Source organism: Ambystoma mexicanum, chromosome 7p, assembly GCF_040938575.1.
Source record: "Ambystoma mexicanum isolate Mex_15411 chromosome 7p, UKY_AmexF1_1, whole genome shotgun sequence".
In the NCBI taxonomy this organism is placed as follows: domain Eukaryota; kingdom Metazoa; phylum Chordata; class Amphibia; order Caudata; family Ambystomatidae; genus Ambystoma; species Ambystoma mexicanum.
This window is the reverse complement of record NC_090939.1, coordinates 946,474,972-946,496,345: the sequence shown is the minus strand read 5'-3', so window position 1 is coordinate 946,496,345 and position 21,374 is coordinate 946,474,972. Positions and strand designations below refer to the sequence as shown.

General features: G+C 45.2%; 1 protein-coding gene across 1 annotated transcript in view; it reads right to left on the bottom strand.

The window, feature by feature from the left end:
- EIF2S3 (eukaryotic translation initiation factor 2 subunit gamma) overlaps nt 1-21,374 on the bottom strand; it is a 339,722-nt gene that overhangs the window by 189,280 nt on the left and 129,068 nt on the right. The window contains exon 5 of the mRNA XM_069637284.1: nt 18,948-19,042. Within this exon, the coding sequence (XP_069493385.1) occupies nt 18,948-19,042 (95 nt within the window). The remainder of the gene's footprint in view (nt 1-18,947; nt 19,043-21,374) is intronic.

Genomic DNA, 21,374 nt, shown 5'->3' with positions numbered 1-21,374 from the left:
TTAGTCCAGGCGGAGCGGAGTTATAAGCCGCCCAAAAAGTGCTCTTCCTATGGAAATGGAAATATATATATATATATATATACACACATATATATATACATATATATACACATATATATCTCCCAACTTGTATCCACTTTACTACCGGAGTTTATTAAGGAGGGGGAGTCTGGCATGAATGCTGGTAATTTAATCTTGCAAAACTTTACTGAGCTTATGCATGATATACAGAAACAATTGGGTGACCGTAGAAAATACAAATCATCTGGGGAACGCTCTAATATGGTTATTCCGCGTAGGCCTGGGAATGACAAAAAGATTAATGAAGCAAAAAAGAACCTACGTAAGGAAATTTGCGATGTAGTAAGAAACAATGATTCTCTGTTGAGAGAGTTCGCGGTTGCATGCCATATTAAAAAATGTAAAAAGAACTACAAAGATTGGCTTAAAATGCACAAACGCGAATGTGAAATCAACTTGTGGAAAAAAATTGCATTGGTCGCCCTGTCTAACAACAAACAAGGTATCTGGCACCTGCTCAGGAAACACAAAAAACATGATTTGACAATCAATTGTATAACTGAAGTATGGGCCCATTATATAAATGGTACACTGGGTAAAGTCGAATTAGATGCTAATATTTCTCTACCACCTGAAGTTACATGGGATTGTCAATCTTCCGAACTCGACATAGTCAAGATTATTGAAAATCTTAAGAATTCCCGGGCAGCTGGACCTGATGGGGTCTGTAATTTAGTTCTGAAAAAGCAACCTGAGTTGTGGGGTGCTGCACTTATGCTATTATTCAAACAAATAGGGAAGCTTGGTGCAATACCTCCATCATGGAAGACAAGCCACATTCTAACAGTGCACAAAAAAGGGTCATGGGACAACCCGGCAAACTTTAGAATGTTGGCTATGTTAGATGTTTCTTCTAAGATCTTTACTAAGGTATTGCTCCAGGAACTTAATGTATGGATTAGTGAACACAATATTCTTCCCTCCAACCAAATTGGCTTCCGTGACAAATCAAGCAGCACACACAATCTGTTACTACTAACATAATCGATTGAGCATGCCTGGAGTACACGCAATCTTAATGTCTATTGCGCATACATCGACTTCTCTGCGGCATTTGATACTATTCTTAGAAATAGACTTTGGAAAAAACTCAGCTCATGGGGGATTCCACAAGGTCTCCTAAAGATGCTTATGTTACTACATTCAGATACCTCTGTACGCATAAGACTTAACGCGGCTGGTAAACTTTCTAAACTCATGGCCACTAGTTGTGGTGTGAAGCAAGGCTGTATGATCGCTGCCATCCTGTTCAACCTTTATCTGTCAGATATGATGAAAGCATTTCTTATCCCAGAGGCTAATCCCGTGAGAGTTGATGGTGTGACTATTGGTTGGCTTGCCTATGCTGACGACCTGCTGTTAACTGGATTATACTCCGGCGGGTCTTCAGCATATGCTCGACTCCCTGGTCACTTATTCCTCTGAAAATGGATTGACCATTAATATTGACAAGAGTAAGATAATGGTCTTTTCAAATAAACGTAGAACTAAGAAACACTTGTGGAACCTCGCCCTCAAAACAGTTGAACAGGTAAAATCCTACAAAGATTTGGGTGTTATCATTGATGAAAGGTTGAATTGGGATGAACAGTGGTCTACAATCAAAAGCCGTTGCACCGTGGCCGCAAATGCTCTGAGTGTATTCATTGGTAGAAATTGTTTTTCTGCCATTGCAGTTCTTAATATCTACTTGTCAAAAATCAGATCAATGCTCCTCTATGCTGTTGAAATATGGGGTCACAAGTTTGCCAAACGTGGCGTGGTTTTTGAATCCAAACTTTTAAGAAAACTCTTGCGTCTACCCCGAAATGTGAGTGTTGAATACCTATACTTGGAATTTAACATCAGAAGTTATTTGTATGCATATATTTGTTAATGTGTTTTGTCGTATGAGAAAGCTGTGACACTTTCCACTGATACAATTTTTGTCCCATATGTTAAAGCCTACCTTAGTCTTGAAGGTAATGTGCTGATTCGTACAATTGGTACTATCCAAAGGCTCCATCGCACATGGTCTAATGGGTCTGTCCCAGGAACTATGTCTCTACTAGCCTTCAAAATGAGACTTAAGAAAAAAGTCCATGATTACTGCCATGAACTTAATACGGTAAATTTAGCATCTAGAAGGTTCAGTGGCTGGTTTTCAGATGATTATTCGAGTAGAGTTTCGTCTCCTCAATACATTATAGCCTATCCCAACACAGGTATTTTTCGCACTTACCTTATGATGAAATTCAACTCGACTGTTGGACTAGAGACTAATTGTGTCAAAATGGGGTCTCCACTCACGTCAAAGTATTGTCTATGTGGAGTAAATGTTGTTGAGTCCCTTCATCATCTTATTATGTGTTGTGAAAGCTTAAATGAACTACGAACCATGTGTTTTAAATCCTAGAATAATGGCATTGTGTTGACTGATATATCCGACAAATGGATGCTTTTTATGAGGGGAAATGATATTAATCTGATATATTTTATTGTTTTTTATCTGAAGATTGTGGCAATTTTAAAATGTATTGTATAGGATATATTGGAAATGCAATATGTTTTTAGATTTTGTGTATATATGTTTTCTGTTTATGTGTTATACAAAGCCTATTGGCTAGATGTATATCTAATTAATAAATATATATATATATATATATATATATATATATATAAAATTCTAAGCAGATTAACAAACATCAGAAATATATATACACATATATACACACAATACATTACTCACCGTAATCGTATTTTTGGTGCTTGTAGATCCCTCACCTGTGATTTGGTTGTGCTTCTTTGCCAAAAGTAATGTTGTTGGCTTCACTTTCTCTTTCAGAAAATGTGTGCACTTTTCCCAAATGGTCTTGCTTCCCCCAGACTTGCTGTTAGCCTGTCCAGAATGAGTCTGCATTAGGTTTTACCTACCTAGAATAACCGAGTCATTCATGAAGTATAACACTGGGCTTTGCTTTCCCTGGTCTTTTTTAGACAAACAAAAACAGTCTTAGGTTTATACCCGCCTTTAAGTTGCTAATAGCGCCTGTAAAAAGTGTATAGGTTTTACTTACCTGGAGTATAACTTATCATAAAATAAGTTAGAGTTATCGCTTCCCAATGTCTGCGAGCTGAAAAGCAACTAATTGAATATTACACCCCAAGGACCAACTCTCCTAGAATAACTTATCCTGAATCAGCGTTATAGGTTTATACTGTTCCTTGAACTTGTGTTTCACAAGATCAGAAAAGCATATTGTCCAGTTGATATTACTATGCGATTTCTTGCTGAGCGTCACGGTACAATTGATAGGGTCTACTACCCTGGTAGTACTGAAAGTAAGCTGAAATTAACTACTGGGTTTGACTTCTCTAGAACTCCTTACGGTGTTCCAAATAAGGTTATATGCTTTGGTCTGTGTACCTTCACATAGTGCGTTTTTCCATAATGTGTTTATATGACCTGTGATGGTACTTAGCTGGGCCTACTTGTAAACCATTTATTTTTTTACAATACATAGTGTTTGATTCTCTTTGGACCATTTGTATAACAATTTTAGTACTCATTCTACAGTCCTCATTCCAGCCTAACATAAGACTGGCTGCTCTGTCTATGCTACCCTGAACTCGGTGGTACAGCCTCATACAAAGATTTAGTCTTGTACTGCCTCAGTTGAAAGGTTTTACTAATCTTAGTTGGACATCAGAAAAACTGTCCTAACACTATGTAACCCCCCCCCCCTAGCCCCCACCCCTCCCACCCCCAGCAATCTGCATAGGGTGGCATGTGCTGGACCCATAAAGTAAAGCTATAAGTAAGACCAGGCTCATCTTACTATTCTTGGGAACAGTAGTTCACCCAAGAAAATTTAGTTAAACATTAAAAGTCGTCCAAGGGACTTCTCAGTGGCACTGCACAAAAAGGTGCTGTGTGTCAATGCGAAAAACAGATGCTTATGGAGTTTACCAGACTCCATAAAACAGTACGAAAACTCCGAAAATCTTAGTCAGGAAAACACATGAGTGAGAAAAAAGTCCCACTCGGGGGGAAAAAAAGTTCAAAAGCCACGAGTCCAGCCAAAGAGCTGGGGGCCTTCAAGGTTATAGGGAATTGGCACAGAAACGAAAATTCTCCCCAACAGTCGTTCAGGCTGTCAGTACTGGGAAACGTGGTTTCCATTAGTCTTGCAACTTTGTTAATACTTCAAGTAACTTGTAACTTATCACTTGTGGAAATGTGCATCATTGTACAAGGCATCTTACAAAGCAGTACAATGGGGTACTCTATTTGTTTTGCCCTAGACCAAAAAAAAAAAAAAAAAAAGGATTTTTAGTTTGGTTACTTTAAGTGTGCTAAAAGACAAGCTGGTGGCAGCAGTGACTTACCATTTTTTGGTGCTTTTCGTATTAACCTCACTGCGTTCACCCCGTTTGGCTACCAACTGTGGCTAGTGGCCAAACATGGCCATGCAACATGGTTTTTTTGCTTGTCCCTTTGGCCATCTTGGTCTTTAGTCTTCGTCCTGGCCTCTGAGGGCAGGAAAATCCTTATATGGACTTCATGCCCGGGAAAGCAGAATTTTTGGCGGGCTACTGACTGGAGGGCTGTGTGTTTGCTGGCGGGACGTGGGCTGGGACTGTCAGTCAAAATCCAAACTGGTTTCAGTGTGTCCGAGTGGTATGCATGAGTGTTCCCACCAGTGGTCCTGATTGGACCAGGTTAGGCATAATTGCATGCAGTACCCTCTGGGACCACCACATACAATCAAGATTACAGGGGTAAGCAAAAACCAACCTTTGGTATAGGTCTGTACTACTCAGTTTGTGGTAGTGAGCTGAGCAGCCAGGCTTATCTCAAGCGGGAATGTGAGCAGTGCATGAGGTTACAAAGAGGTCTTACGATCACAGTGGTTCAAGTAGACACTTACACTCAAGGTTTCTTGGTTAAACACTTATTTATTACACAATCATTTAGAAAACATTCACTAGGAGGATGCAACTTATTATACACACTTCAATATCAAACCAATAAGTTTCTCAACAAATTAGGCTCCCCTGAAATAGGAGCAAAATGGCATGTGTTACTTTCAATGCAAGTAAAAAGGCACAAGTTAGCAGAATAGATCAAATACTTTCTTAGGCAGTGCAAATAGTTTTAGTTCACTAGAGGACTCGATTCAGTTCAATAGGCCTAGGCCAAAGTCAATGGACTAGTGTCTTGGATAGGAAAGAGCAGTTCTTGCAATAAACGGTAAAGTCTTTGCCAATGTTCTCGGAAGGAGTTTGTACAAAAAAGAATCATATGTTGGGCCACAAGCTGATTAGGCCTGCAAGTTGGGAAAGTTCCACAAAGTTTCACCGCAAGAGAGGCGTTCTCTCAATCGGGTTGGCATAGTACCTGAATATGAAGCAAAAGATGCAGCTGAAGATGTTGGTTCCTGTCAGTTCCTGCAGATCTCACAGTTCCCGAGCCTCAGTCGTGGGGACATGAGGGAGGACGTCGGGGGACTCCTGCACTGCACAGGTTCGTCAGAAAACTCGGACAAAATGGAATTACTTCAGTTCCAGTAGCTGTAATTCAAGCACACAAGCTGGTGTCCTTCCCCTGGTTAATCCTAACCAGCTCGGAGAATGATATCCAGGTGGCTTACGAGTGGATTGGTCCCACCAACTCAAAGGAAGAAGTCGTCCTTGAAGGGGCTTCTCTGTCGAGGTGAATGTGGCAATTTCGGACCTGCAGCAGGGCTTCACCAGGCAAACAACGGTCCAGGAGTTGCAGCAGCCGTCCTCTTCCAGCTCGTCTTCGGTTCTGTCGTTCCAGTGGTCGACTGCTTTCCAGTCCAGGAGACTCGCCTTTTAAACAGTTTTCTCCCACTCATTCCAGCCTAGCTGCCACTCAACCAGCAGGGTGGCTGTCCTTGCCTGACAGTCAGCCAATCACGGCAGAGTGCATTTGGGTCTCCTAGGAGACTAAGCACGGGGAGTTTTGGACACCTCCCTCACTTCCTGCCCACCCCAGACACTCTGGCGCCAAAGGCGGTCTTCAGTCCTGAAGCCCGCCAAAGGCATGGAAACAAAGGGACCAAACCTGGTTTGGCACGCAGAGACAAACTCTAGAAGGACCTTCCCAAAAAGAAATGGCGAAAAAAGAAGACCGTGACCGGTTTAAACAAAGGGGCTTAATGCACCATGTTGAAAAACATGGCTCCTGCGATTTTTAGCTACCGGTGTTCGCGGTCAGGAAAAACCATGGTAGTTTGTTGTAAAACCACTGCCACCAGTCATTTCGATAGAAGGGTAGCATCTGACTGCTACAGGAGTTACTAGACACAGGGGATACTAGGTAGCCCCCTCCTGCACTCTATAGGAAGATAGTGCGTACTGGGTCTAGTCAATTTAACCTTACATTCTCTGGGAAACAGTAGTTTATCCTAGAGAAGGCATTTCAACCTTTGGGAAGTCTAAACCGACATCCCTATGTCACTGCACTGAGGGTGCTGTGTAACACACATGAACAGATGCCTATGGAGTCATCTTAAAACTCCACAATCAAAGAACACAAGAGTAAAACACACCAAAATACATGAAAGTGGGAAAAAAGGCTCGCACTCTTTCCAGGTAAACAAATCAAGTCCTCAAAATCCAGAAAAGTTGCTGGGGGTCTCTAAGGTGAAGGGAATTAGCACATTTTTGAGAATTCTCCCTAACAGACCACTGCTGGGGGGGGGTGTGGCTAGTGCTCGTTAAAGGGGAATTCTCATTTCTGTGCTAATTCCCTTCAACCTTGGAGACGCCCAGCTCTTTTGCTGGACGTTAGGACTTTACATTTTTACCCTGGGGTGAGTAAGCTTCTTCTCCCTCTCATGTGTTTTGACTTAATTTACACACTCAATAGGCATCTACTTTTTGTATGGTGACACAGAGCACCTCCAGTGCAGGTCACAGAGAAATCCTTTAGATTTCTCATAAGGACTAATTACCTTTTCTTGTGTGAACTAGTTCCCAAAATTGTAAAGTGAAAATCACTTTACTTACCTTTTCTCTTTGTAGGTCCAGCACACACACCATCTTATATGGAGTGTTGGGGGTTACCTAGTAGCCACGTATCACGCATACTCAAGTGACATTTTTTGTTACCCTCCCTACTTTAAATTGGTGGCAGTGGTTTAGTTTTCCTACCATTGTGTTTTTCTACCGCAGGCTGAATCCTCAGCTGCAGTATAGCACCCATGGGTGACCATTTTATCAAAATGGCCCCGGTCTTCTTTTTTTCAGCATTTTCTGTTTGTGAGGCGTTTCTTGGGTTTTACTCTGTGCACTGAGCCAGGTTGGGCCCTTTGTTCATTTTCCATTTGGCAGGCTTCAGCCCTGAAGCCCGCCTCTGGCTCCAGTGTGTCTGGAAAGGCAGGATGTGAGGGAGGTTCCCGAAACTCCTGTCCTTTGTCTCTAGGCGTGCCTGAATGCAACCAGTCCCGATTGGCTGTCCTTTCAGGATAGCCACTCTGCTGTGTGACAGCCTAGGCTGTGCATGAATGGGAGAAACCTGCTTAAAAAGGCGAGGGTTTTGGGACTAAAGGCAGAGTCGACCACTGGCGAAACACCCGACGAAGAAACCGTGAATGAAGCTTTCTGCATCCTCCTGGACCTCTTAATTGCCTGGTGAAGCACTGCTGCTGTGCTAAAACTCTTAATTCGACAGAAGCTCCGGAAGGGACGACTTCCCTTGGGTTAGTGGGACCGTCTAACCCAGAGACAGGCTTGGGGTCGTCGTTTTCGGAGTCCCCGGGTCGATTGGAAGGAAGGGCTACAGCAGGCTCCGGTTACACAGCAGGCTCTCTGGTCACTGGAAATAGTTTCAGACGCATTTCCTTCATCTTCCTCTTTGGTTTCAGTTCCAGTGGTCGACTTTTCTTCTGCTTCCAGCTTCGCAGTATTTATCATGAACTACAGCACAACCTCTGCATTCTCTCCCCTCATTTTACAAGAAGGGGCGGGCTGGTTGTCCAATCAGGACAGCCAGCCCCACACTGGGATGTGTCCCCATTCAAGCAAGGAGTAAGACAAAGGGCTGGGGAGTTTTGGACTCCTCCCTCACTTCCTTCTCACAGACAGACTGGAGCCTGGGCGGCGAGTCCAGGGGACTCCCGCCAAAGAAAAAAAAAAATAATCGCACAAAGGAATTTCCCTTGGATGTCAGGGGAAGTAACAAGAAATGTCAACTAAAACGGCAAAAAAGAATAAAGGGGCCATTTTGGTAAAATGAGCACCCTTAGGTCCCTTTACTGCAGCTGTGATCACAGCCCACTGTAAAGGTTCAGCAAATGAATACAAGGCATCACTGCCACCAGCCATTGAAGGTAAGCTTGTCCCTGTAACATAATTGTCACCAGTTTTAGTGTGAAAGTGGGATACATTAAATCTCCCCAGCACTCCAGATAAGGTGGGGTGTGCTGGTTTCATCAAACAAAATGTAAAAGGGATCCAAAGATCTTTCTATTCTTGGGAACTGTTCTCTCAACTTTAGCCAGAGAAAGTTGAAAGGGGCGTTCCTAGGGCAACCCAGCAACAACAGGCACTCATTGCCAAAAATGTGTTAAAGAGGATAACTTTAAAAAGGCACTATGGAACGTCTACAAAATGACACCCATAAAAAGAGTAAAAGATTCTGTGAGTGTGGAAAAAGGTTCCCAATCACTGAGGTATAAAAGCAAAAAGTTCTGGGGTTGACCCAGGTCAAAAAGATTTAGAATTTCTATGAAAATCTAACATAACAGGTACCTACCTCAGTCTCTTTAGCTGTGCTTTTCTCAGGTGAGACTTGCATTGGATTACTTTTAGAGTTTAGTCTAACTCAGATTCATTTATTTATTTAAACACCAATTTTTAAATAAGCTCTTTTAAAAAAGGGCATGTTATGGAGAATTCTCAGAAATGTGCGAATTCCCTTCTACCTTACAGACCCCTGGCTCTTTTTGCTGGACTTTAGGACTTTAATTTCTAACCTGGAGAGAGCGAGACCTTTTTCCCCACTCATGTATTTTTCTGTGATTTGGACGGTTTCTTTCGACATTGGAGTTTGACAAACTCCATAGGCAACATCTTTACATTGTGACACAGCACCTTCAGTGGAGTGGCACAGGGAAGTCTCTTCGATTTCCCAAAGTTTAAAATAACTGCTCTTGGTGAAACTACTGTTTCCAAGAGCAGTGAAGTCAAATTGACTTTACTTACATTTTGTAACTTTATAGACCCAAAACACACTATTTTACCAATGGGTGCTGGAGAGGTTTAGTATCACCTTTTTCTAGTTTTTCTTGTAACATTTTTAGGTTAACCCTTCTACAATTAATGGCTGGTGGCAGGGATTTACTTTTTCCTAGCATTGTGCGTTTCTACAATGGGCTGCAATTGCAGCTGCAGTAAAGCAAACATGGGTGCCCATTTGGTCAAAATGGCGCCGTCTTCTTTTTCGCCATTTCTTGTTGGAAAGGTCATTTCTTGGGATTTACTCTGCACGCCAAATCAGGTTTGGTCCCATTGTTTGTTTTGTCTTGAGCGGGATTCATGAGTGAAGTCCACCTCTGGCTCCAGAATGTCTAGCAGGGCAGGAAGCAAGGGAGGTGCCCGAAACTCCCTGTGCGTAGTCTCCTTGGTTACAGGAATTCACCCAAGAGTGATTGGCTGGAGGAGTCATCCTTGGAGGAGTCATCCTTGGAGGAGTCATCCTTGGAAGGGCTTCTCTAGTCGAGTCGAATTCAGAGCTTCAGCACTGCAGCAGGTCTTCACCAGGCAAACCAATGGTCCAGGAGGTGCTGCAGGCGTCTCTTCAAAGTTCTTCTTCGGATTCCTTCGTCCAGTGGTCGACTGCTGTTAGGCACGATTGTATGCAGTACCTTTTCGGAACACTACAACAACCCTGACCACAGTTAATAGGAAACCCAACCTTTGGTATAAGCTTGTACACGCTTATCTCAAAAGGGGTCAATTTGAGCTGTAGGGGAGTAACACAGATTCACAATGACAAGTATTCAAATAAACTCTTACACACAAGGTTTCTTGATAAAACAATTATCCGTCAGTTAGAATAGGCCTTCTTCAGAAGGGAAAAATATAATAGTAGCACACAAATACACTTCAATACTGTAGACACTTAGTTTCTAAATCAGTAAAGACCCTTTTGGGATGGCCCACAGCCACAAACTACACCCTCAGGTGACTTCAATAGCTAGGGTGCTGGGGTCATTAATACCTTACTGTTGGCATTTAGAACACACTTAGAAGTTAGTAAAATGAAAAGGTAATTAGAACAAACAAGAGAGCACAAATATTCTTAATCAGGCAAATACTTTTGGATCCCCTAAGCAGTCATTCAGTATAATAGGTGAAGCCAAAGTCAATGGGCAAAGTCTTGTTTAGGATGAAGCACCTCTGGTAAGTAAAAAAAGTCTTTGCACAATGTTTTAGAAGTCTTTGAAGAAAAGAAGAATCAAATGTAGGGCCACAAGCAGTTAGACTTGTGCGTAGTAGAAGATGCAAGCAACTCTACAGCAAGAGGTAGGTTCTCTCAGACTTTGTTCAGTACCTTTGTATTGAAGAAAAAGGGCAGCAGATGACTTCTGTTCCTGTGCAGCTCTACATATCTCACTGTTACTAGGCCTCAGTCGTGGGGCCAAGAGGGCGGGACTTCTGGGGACTCCTGCACTGCAATGGGACAACCACTGCTTGCAACCGGCAATCTTCAAATCAGTGGCTGTTCAGTGTTTCAGCTTCTCGCGTCTACCGCAAATAGCAACACCGCAGATCCTGGCTGTCGAGATGGACTTTCCTTGCTTCTGGGGTCCCACACTCTGTTCAGGGGGGCTCAGACTCGGTCAGTCCTGTTTCCTGGGAGTCCATAGGATCTTCCTGAAGCTCTAGGCCAGCTTAAAAGCAACACAATCTGGTGTTCCTCTCCTTGGCTATACGGTTTCCTCCGGAACTCCGGAAATTCAACCAGCTCTGAGATGGATGTCCAGGTGGCTTACTTTGGAGTTGATTGGTCCCATCAACTCAAGGGGAGACGTCGTCCTTACAGGGTTCGCTGTCGATACGAATATGGAGTTTCAGCACAGCAGCAGGGCTTCACTGGGCAAACCAACGGTCCAGGAGTTGCAGCAGATGTCCTTCAAGTTCTTCTTCAGATTCCTTTGTCCAGTGGCCGAATGCCTTCCAAGCCAAAAGACTTGCCTTTTATTCATTTCTCTCCCATTCATTCCAGCCTAGCTGTCAGTCACCCAGCAGGGTTGCTGTCCTTGCTGGACAGTCAGACAGCCAATCACTACAGAGTGCATTTGGGTCTCCTAGGAGACTAAGCAACGAGTTGAGGCACCTCCCTCACTTCCTGCCCACCCCAGACACCCTGGAGCCAGAGGGGGGCTTCACTCGTGAATCCTGCCAAAGGCAAAGCGAACAATGGGACCAAACCTGGTTTGGCGTGCAGAGTCAATCTCAAGAAGGACCTTTTCACAAAGAAATGTCATATAGAGAAGACCGGGGCCATTTTGACAAAAATGGCACCCTTGGGTGCTTTACTGCAGCCGTGAGCGCAGCCCGCAGTAAATGCACACCACAGTAGTAAAAACGAAACCACTGCCACCAGCCATTCAGTGAGGAAAGGGTAACATAAAAATGTTATATGAGAAGCTAGACAAAGGGGATACTAGGTAACCACTCCAGCACCCTATTGTAAGATAGTGTGGGCTGGATCTAGAAAGTTACAAATGTAAGTAAAGTCGATTTCACTTTACTGCTCTGGGAAACAGTTTATCCCAGAGAAGGTATTTAAACATTTGGGAAATCTGAAAGACTTCCCTGTGCCACTGCACTGAAGGTGCTGTGTGACAATGTAAAAGATGATGCCTATGGATTTTGCCAGACTCCATAACCAAAAGAAACAAAGTTCAGAAATCACATTAAAATACATACGAGAGTTGGGGGGTCTCTCTCTCCAGGTTAAAAAAAAAAAATCAAGTCCTCAAAATCCAGCAAAGCTGCTGGGGGTCTATCAGGAGGAGGGAATTAGCACATTTGAGAATTCTCCTAATATACAGCTGTTAAGCAGAATTGCATACAGTATCCTCTGGGACCACCACATCATACAATTAGCACCAGAAGTGTAAGCAAAAACCAACCTTTGGTACAAGTCTGTACTACAGTTTGTGGTAGCGAGCTGAGCAGCCAGGCTTATCTCAAGAGGGAATGTGATCAGTACAAGGTTACACGGAGGTCTTACAATCACATCTGCGTCTGTGTTAAAGTTGAATTTAAAAGGTATTCCCAACATTTGAGTGTGTCTAATAACCTCACTGTGCCAAAGTTGAATCTAGAATTGTCCCCAATAGCGTACCTGCGATCTAATTCAATTTAAAGAGTGTACCTAATAGCGTAACTGTGTTCCAGTTCATTAAGAGAGTGGGTCTAATGACCGCACTGTGTAAAGGTTTGAATCTAGAAGTGCGCGTAGCTATGGTCTAGTTCAATTTAGAAAGTGTGCTTAATAACCACATTGTGAGATGAGTGCTCAATCTCGAGCGCTTTACTGAAAGCCACTATATCGCACTACCATGCTTACTCTCTCCTATACACCACCACTCAATTAGAACACAGCAATACTATGACACATTCGGTATAGCTGTTCTCATACCAACACCCGCCACATACTCCACATCACCCCAATTAAACACAGCTAGCTGTGCACACACCGCGAAAAAAAAGACTGGGACCCGTTTAAACAAAGGGGCTTAAGGCACCATCTTGAAAAACATGTCTACCACCATTTTTAGCTACCAGTGTTCGCAGTCGGGAGAAATCATGGCAGTTTTAAAACCACGGCCACCAGCCATTGATAGAAAAGGGTAGCATCTGAATGCTACATGAGTTTATAGACGCAGGGTATACTAGGTAGCCCCTCCAGCACTCTATAGGAAGATTGTGTGTGCTGGGTCTAGGAATTGGAAAAGACTAGTAAAGTCAATTTCACTTTCTCTGGGAAACGGTAGTTTATCACAGAGAAGGTATTTAAACCTTGGGAAAGCCTGAAAAGGTCTCCCTGCATCACTGCACTGAGGGTGCTGTGCGACACATGAAGAGGATGCCTATGGAGTGGTCTAAAACTCCATAACCAAAGAAAACGCAAGAGTAAAACACTCATTCAAAATACATGAGTGGGAAAAAAGGGTCAGTCTTTCCAGGTAAAAAATCAAGTCCTCAAAATCCAGCAAAGTTGCTGGGGGTCCCCAAGGTAAAAGGAATTAGCACATTTATGAGAATTCTTCCTAACATTTCCATCATCCTCTTCGGTTTCGGTTCCAGTGGTCAGCTGGTCTTCAGCTTCCAGGTTCGCAATATTTAACAGGAAATACAGCACAACTTCTGCTTTCTCTTTCTGCATTTTACAACAAGGGGTGGTCTGGTTGTCCAATCAGGACAGCCAGCACCCCACTGGGAATTGTCAAACACTAAAATGAAAAAAGACGACTGCAGCCATTTTGGTAAAATGAGCACCTTTAGGTGCCTTTACTGCAGCTCTGAACACAGCCCACAGGTAAAGGTGCACCAAATTAATAAATGCTATCACTGCCACCAGCCATTGAAGGCAAGCTTGTGCCTGCAACATAATTGTTTGTTTTAATGTTAAAGGATATTTGTGCCGCACACTATTACCACCGGAGTGGTCCCCTGGCGCTCTGGCGGCTCTGAAAAAGGGGAGGAAGGGGGGTGGATTAGTGGGAATAAGCTGGAAAAATTCAAGAGAGCAGTGATGTGCTGTTGGCAGCCTCAGCCCGGTGGGTCCGTTGGATGGGCTTGGGGTGTTTTACGGTCGGTAGTCGTCGTGTGCTGTTGTGCAGGTCTATGTGTGGTTTGTTTTGTTGTTGCAGTGTTGTGCAGTTTGTGCGGATTGCTGTGTTTTAGGTTTGTGGTTGTGTTTGGTTAGAGTTTGAGAGGTGTATGCAGAGGGATGAAATTGTTAGTTGGTTAGTTGGCATTGCTGTCCTTGTTGTTATGGGATTCCATCTAGGTGCGGTACATGCTGAACATTCACATTTCTATCTAGATGCGAAGCTAAAGTTAAGAATTCTGAGTGTGGCGCTTGCTAACGATCACATTTCTATCTAGATGCGGCGCAAGCTAAGGTTAATAATCCAGAGTTTGGAATTTTGTGGCAGCGCAATTACAATCGGTACTGCTATGGGATCACCCGGAGGCAGAACTCCTGGGCACACTGACGGGGTCAGTACAAGTTGGTTGCAGACCGGCAGAGCTTTTGTGGCGCCCATGGGGTAATGTGGGGACATCAGTGGTTTTTGAGGCGGTAAGGGAGACCTGGAGGAAGTATGGGGGTGGAACGGGGGTTAAGGGTCGCTACGAACCTGACCTCCCTTGGGGAGCTGACCGGGAACTCCGGCAGTCGATTGGGAGGTTAGGTATACGGAGGCTGCGGAAGAAAGGATGTGTAAGGGTGGGGGACCTCTTTGATATATGAGATATGGCATTTGTAACGCGCCTATACACAAGTGTTTCAAGGCGCGACGAGGCAGGGAGGGGGAACAAGGGGAAGACAGACAACAATCCTACTAGGCCAGGTGTCATTTAGATCGCGCAAGTGCAGGGGTAGGGGGAGGGGGAGGGAAAAGGGGAAGGGGAGGGGGAGGGTGGTTCAGTGCAGTACAGGGTAAGTAGAATAAAAAAAAGAAATAGGGCCAGCTGGTGGCAAGTGCAAGGTAAGTGCAGACAAGTGCTGGGGAGGGGGGGCTGTAGGGATACAGAGACAGTTCCGCAGTGCAGGGGTTGCCAGGGAGGCAGTGCAAGTGGAGAGTGGCTGGGCCAAGGACCGAGGTCGGAGAGAGTGGCCCAGCAGATTCAGTGCAGTTTCAGTGAAGAATTTAGCAGGGGAGAGGGAGCGAGAAAGCAGAAGCAAAGAGGAAGGTTTTGAGGTGCTTCCGGAACCGGAGATAGTTCTCCTCAAGTTTCAGGGAGGCAGGAAGGCTGTTCCAGAGGGAGGCCCCTGCCGCGGTGAGAGATCTACCCCCAGCTCGCTGCTTCGAGAAGCGGCTGACCCAGAGTGAGTTGGAGACAGATGAGCGAAGGGCTCGGGAAGGAAGATATTTAGGAAGAGAGTTGAAGGTATTTAGGCCCCAGAAGGCCTTGTGGACAATGCAGAGGGTTTTTGAACTTAATCCTTGCAGCCACTGGCAGCCAGTGTAGAGATTTCAGTCCTGGAGAGATACAGACCCTGGGCTTGAGGCCAAGGACAAGTCTCGCAGTCCTGTTCTGGATGAGGGTGGAAAGCTCCTTACCTGCAAGGAGTGGTGTGAAAAATGTGATCTACCGCAGGGGTTTTTTCTAGCATGTGGGGCCATGGTTAGACGGTTAGCGGAGCTGTGGGATGAGATCCCGGAGGAGCCGGAGCCCTACCCGGTGCTCCGAGTCTTAATTGATCGAGCTGAGAGGCGAGGGCGTATCACCCAAAATTATAAGGCCCTTGGGGAGAGGGAGATGGGAAGGGTGTTGAAAGTGGAGAAGTGGGAGGCGGATTTGGGACGCTCGATCAAGTGAGGAATGGGAGAAGGTTTGGGAGTTGGTAAGGATGTCCTCGAAGAATGCACGCTTCCAGTTGGTTCAATTTAATATCATACATAGGGTGTATATTACCCCATTGGCGCTCAAGGCAATGCGCGGGGACCACTCGGGGGAGTGCCTTAGGTGTTGGGCGGAGGAGGCGGGGTTTTGGCATATGGTGTGGGAGTGTGAGGCAATCGTGGGGTACTGGGAGGAGGTGCTTAAAGGCACAAATGAGTTATTGGGAACCAGTTTGGAGCGACGACCAGAGATTTGTGTGTGGGGAAGCCTGCCGGTGGGGGGCGGAGCGTAACAGGTTACGGAATAGAATGGGTCGCTTTTTACTAATCTTGGCAAAACGCTGATTGGCGATTGCGTGGAAATCCCCCCAGGGTCCGGCAATCCAACTATGGAGGAAGGATGTAAGGAGATGGGGTCTAGCAGAGGTGACGGTGCTGCAGAACTTGGGGGTGGAGGGGCATGCGGGGGAGGTAACTGTTCATTAGTGCCAACTGTTGAATGATCTTGCAAAGGATAATGACTTACGCCTGCCATGAACCAATGGGTGCGGAGAAGGGGCTGCGATGAGGGGGGGAATTTGAGGATAGAGATGCAAGATGGATTGCTCTTGATCTCACGAGACTATGAGAGTCTGGTGCTCGACTGCTGTGCCTGGTGGAAGGAGGAAAAACGATGCCTTATATGGGATGGTGGGGATCTGGAGGGGGAATGAGGACAGATGGTTGAGTTTTGACATTTGGGGGGGAGGGGAGGGAGTTTGGGGAATGGGGAGGGAGGGTGTGGGAGTTTGGGAACTGTTATAACGAAATGCCAATAAAGTGTGTTAATAAAAAAAAAGGATCCTGAGTTTGGTACATGCTAACAATCACATTTCTATCTAGATGTGACGCAAGCTAAGGTTAAGAATCCGGAGCGTGGTACATGCTAACAATCACATTTCTATCTAGATGCGACGCACGCTAAGGTTAAGAATCCGGAGTGTGGTACATGCTAACAATCACATTTCTATCTAGATGCGACGCACGCTAGAGTTCAGCTCCCTACAGGTGTGGCGCTAGCTAAAATTGGCAAGTAGGTTAATATGCATCACAAGGCAACATTTACAATCCATTCACAGTGGTCACACGTCTTCCCAAGTATGTATTGTCCAAGTCTATGGCAGTCTATGCTATGGAAGGTAAGGCAGAGTGACAGGGGCTATCTGGGGTAGAGTAATTGCTCTACACACCACCCATGCCACACTCACAGTTTTGTTGGTGTCTGCTGGCGACACCTGCAGACACCTGCAGACACATCTTGGAGCAGCCAATGTAGAAGCCGCCCTTTGCCTCAGGCCCTTAGCCGCAGGAGCTGCTGGGCAGAGGGCTGCCCAGGTCAAGTCCTGCATAAGGAGGGGTTAGTCAATGGGAGTTGGGGGGTGGGTGCGGGAGGAGGGACTCTAGGGGAAAGTTGGGAAAGGAGCCTCGCAGACATCACGGGCCGCACTAGGGTGAAATTATGGGGAAATTGGAACGCATGGGCAGCCGGGGGCGCAGCGCTTACCCGATGGCCATGGTGGAAATGTGAAAGGGGATTCACCATCTCCCCAGCACCCCACATAAGGAGGGTTGTGCTGGCTTCAAAGAATAAAATGTAAAAGGAATCAAAAGATCCTGTCTACCCTTGGGAACTGTAGTTCACTCCGGGTTAGCCAGAGAAAGTTTAAAGGGGAGCCCCTAGGGCAATCCAGCAACAGGCACTTATTGCCAAAAAGTTGTTAAAGAGGTTAACCTTAAAGACACTGGAGAGTCAAAAAAAATTGAGGGAAAAAAACCACTAATAAAGCAAAATGTTCTGGGATTGATGCAGGTCAGGAACAGTTAACATTTCTATGAAAATCTTAACAGGTAGTAAAAAGTAAACCACTTCCACCAACCATTAATTGTAGAAAGGTTAACATAAAAATGTTACATGAGAAACTAGACAAAAGGGTATTCCAAGTAACCCCTCCAGCACCAGATTGTTAAGATTGTGTGTGTTGGGTCTAGAAAGTTACAAATGTAAGCAAAGTCAATTTCACTTAACTACTGTTTTCAAGAGCAGTGATCCAAGAGAAGGTATTTAAACCTTTGCAAAAATCCAAAGGATTCCCCTAACACTGCACTGAAGGTGCAGTGTGTCCCAATGTAAAAGGATGATGCCTATGGAGTTCATCAGACTCCAAAACCAAAAGAAACAGTGTTGAAATAACAGAAAAATACGAGAGTGGGAAAAAGGTCTCACTTTCCCCAGGATAAAAATTAAAAGTCCTCCAGTCCAGCAAAAGAGCTGGGGGTCTCTAAGGTAGAAGGGAATTCGCAAATTATTGAGAATTTTCCCTAACACAGGTTTTTGGATGTGTGTGGCCTTGTGCAGAAGGAATGCGACTCAGCAGTTTGTGCTCGACTGCCCCTTTAGGGATGAGACAAAGCCTGATTTGCAAATGGTCTTTCCCTTTTCTGTAATCATTTGGCAGGTGAAGAACGATTGTCTGGACGGTTGCCCCAGAGGAATTGCCAGAGGTTTAAGATTAATTCTAAACCTTTGAGCCGTCATCTTGGTTTGTAAAGTGTACATAAACTTTCTTGCCTACAACAGTAGATAAATTACTTGTGTGGACATGCATTTATTTGAACCAATAGTTATACTGTATTTTTGTCACCCCACTGACCTCTGGAGAAGTGTGCAATGGCTGCCCTAAAAACACAAATGGAATAGCATGCATGCCAAGTTCAAGGGGTTGACGTTCGGGTTGAACAGATCTCACAAGATTACTCCTGACATTATGCGATACAGTTGTGTGAAGGGCTGAAGTGGAAAGCAGAGGTGTAAGAAGTGTGGGTATGTCATATGTATGGTCCTATAAATCTCAAAATGCAAATATTAAATATGAATATTTTAATCACTGTAATTCTGTGTGTCAGGGTTTGTATGTGGGGTACATGGAAGGCGTGTGTGCATACACAAAGTAAGAATAAAGCTAAGGGCTTATTTGTAGACAGAGGAAGCAAAGACGTGAACAATTAGCTCTGTGTGAAGAAGAGTAAACAGTAGTGGAGAATGCAATTCATCAAAAGATTTATGGCTGAGGCTTCTATTTGGAAGTAACATTAGACATCAAGGAGGTACAGCATGCCTTATCCCCACCCCACATGAGACAATCTACCAAGGCAATAACTAGACCTTACAAAAGTAAAATCAAAATTAATACATTCCCACAGAAAGCACCCAAGCAAAAGAATCTGTACCTATTAATAAGAGTGCTGCATCCATTACTGCTGCACCGTTCAACATAGTGGCCATCAAGATGTCGTGGCCTGGGCAATCTACAAAGGAGACATGTCTGGGGAAAAGAAAAAAAAGGAGAAACCAACATTAAAAACAGACAGTGTTAGGGAGATTTTCCCAATGCCTGTGAAGGTCTGTAGGCAGGTCTTCCTTCACCAAGGACATTACATTTCACCAGGCTTTTTAATTCGTATTGTTGCAGGGTAAACCAGGCTTTACTCTTGAGAAAAGAGAAAGGTGGTTAACAGGTACAAACACTTCAGATACCCAATGAGTGATCGTCCAATATAGTGGAGAGATTTTAGGGCTGGAAAGATACAGTCTCTGCACTTTAGGCCAAGGAGAAGTCTTGCAGCCCTATTCTGGATTAGCTGGGGCGGATCCAGAATAGGGCTGGAAGATTTATCCTTGGCCTCAAGTCCAGGGACCGTATCTCTCTCTAGCCCTAAAATCTCTCCACTGGGCTCCGGGTCACTGCAAGGATAAAATTCAAATGCCTCTGCATTATCCATTATGCTCTCTGGGGCCTGGGACCACACTATCTACAACTTGCTCTCACCAAATACTCTCCCTATAGATCTTGCTGATCCTCTGGCTCCAACTCTCTGCTTGTCAAGCGATCCTCTAAAAAGCAAGCGGGTGGCTGATCTCTTTCCTCGGCTGGCTCCCTCCCCTGGAACAGCCTCCCTCTTCCTCTCAGTCTTGAGCCAGATCTCCTCAACACGTTCCTCTTCTCCTCCTGCTCCCCTCCCCCCACTCCTGTGCTAAACCCCACAGTCACTGAGATAGATAGCCTGGACCCATGTGTACTGGGTGGGTCCTGGGCTTCGGTCCAATCGCCTTCAGCCTCCGCCCTCCCCAGCACCGGTCTTTGGGCACCCGCTGGCCTGTGTTGTCTCAGTCCTGCACTTATTGTACTGACAGATGACCACTCTCCTACCACGTGGTCACTGTTAGCACTTCTGCAACTGGTCCTCTGGTCCTCCTCCTCCTCCTCCTCCTCCTCCTCCTCCTCCTCCTCACCCCCCCACCACCATTCCTCATCCCCACCACCATTCCTCATCCCCACCACCATTCCTCATCCTCCTCCTCCTCCTCCCACCCCGACCACCACCACCACCAAAGGCATGTCTTCTAATGTTTGCAAGTCTGCCTAGAATCACATGCTGTGCATAGACTAGCGAGCAGTACCCAGAGATGGTGGCAGGATGTGTGAACGAACAGTAGAAAAGAGAAGTCTTAGCACCACTTGTCCCACCGGAGAGTCAGACCTAGAGTGTGTATCCAGGCAGTAGTATTGTGTGAAGGTGTGTACAGAACAGGTTGCTGCTTTGCAAATGGAATCTAGAGGAACATTTGTAATAAATGCTATGGTAGCACCTGTGCCCCGAGTAGTGTGCTCTAGGCGTGAAGAGTAGATCTTTCTTGGCAAGAGTGTAACAGTGTGATGCAGTTTACGATCCAAAAGGAAATAGCCGATTAGAGACAGGGTCCCCCTTCTCTACCAGCTACAGGTGAAACTAATAACTGGTTTGTTTTTCTTAGTGGCTTTGTCTTTTCCAGATAGTAGATAACTGCTCTCCTTACATCCAGTGTGTGGAGGCTTCTCTACACCATGTTAGTGGGGTTCTGGAAAAAGGTGGGTAGTTCTAAGGACTGGTTTACATGGAACTTTGAGAGAAATTTGGGCTCAAAGCGAGGGTGTATGCGCAAAACCACCTAGTCTTTGTGAATCATGACGAATGGGTCCTGAACTGAAAGGGCCTGCAGTTCACCAACTCCTTATAGAAGTGATCGCCACCAGGAAGGCGGCCTTGTAGGCGAGTGCTTTAAGGCTAGCCTTGTGCATTGGTTCAAAGGGAGGCCCCATTAGTCTGGTAAGAACAATGTCCAGGTCCCACAAGGGAGCTGGGTTGGAGATCGGGGGATGAAGTCTTTCCCCCTTCCATAAAGGCTTCGATTACAGGAATTGTCCACCATGAAACCTTGCTCTGGGATGTGGTGTACGCCGAAAGCCCAGCTAAGTGGACTTTAAGAGAATTGAAAACCAGTCCTGAATCTAACATGCGAGTTAGGTAAAGGACGATATCTTTAGGTGAGCAATGACTAGGATTGATGCCCTTGACATTACACCAGATAGTGTTTCCATTTGCTGGAGTAGCAGTATCCGATGGTAGGTTTCTGTGCCACCCCGAGTATGTCCATGCATCTCTGGAGGGAGCAGAAGTTGCCCAAACTAAGGAGCCAGGCTGGCAAGTTGAGAGTTTGAGGGCATTGGATGAATCATCTCTCCCGATCTTGACAAAGCGTGTTGCACGGGCACAGCAGCTTCCTGGGAGGAGAGACTGCCATTGCCATGAGATGGGAGTACCAAGGTTGGCAGTCCA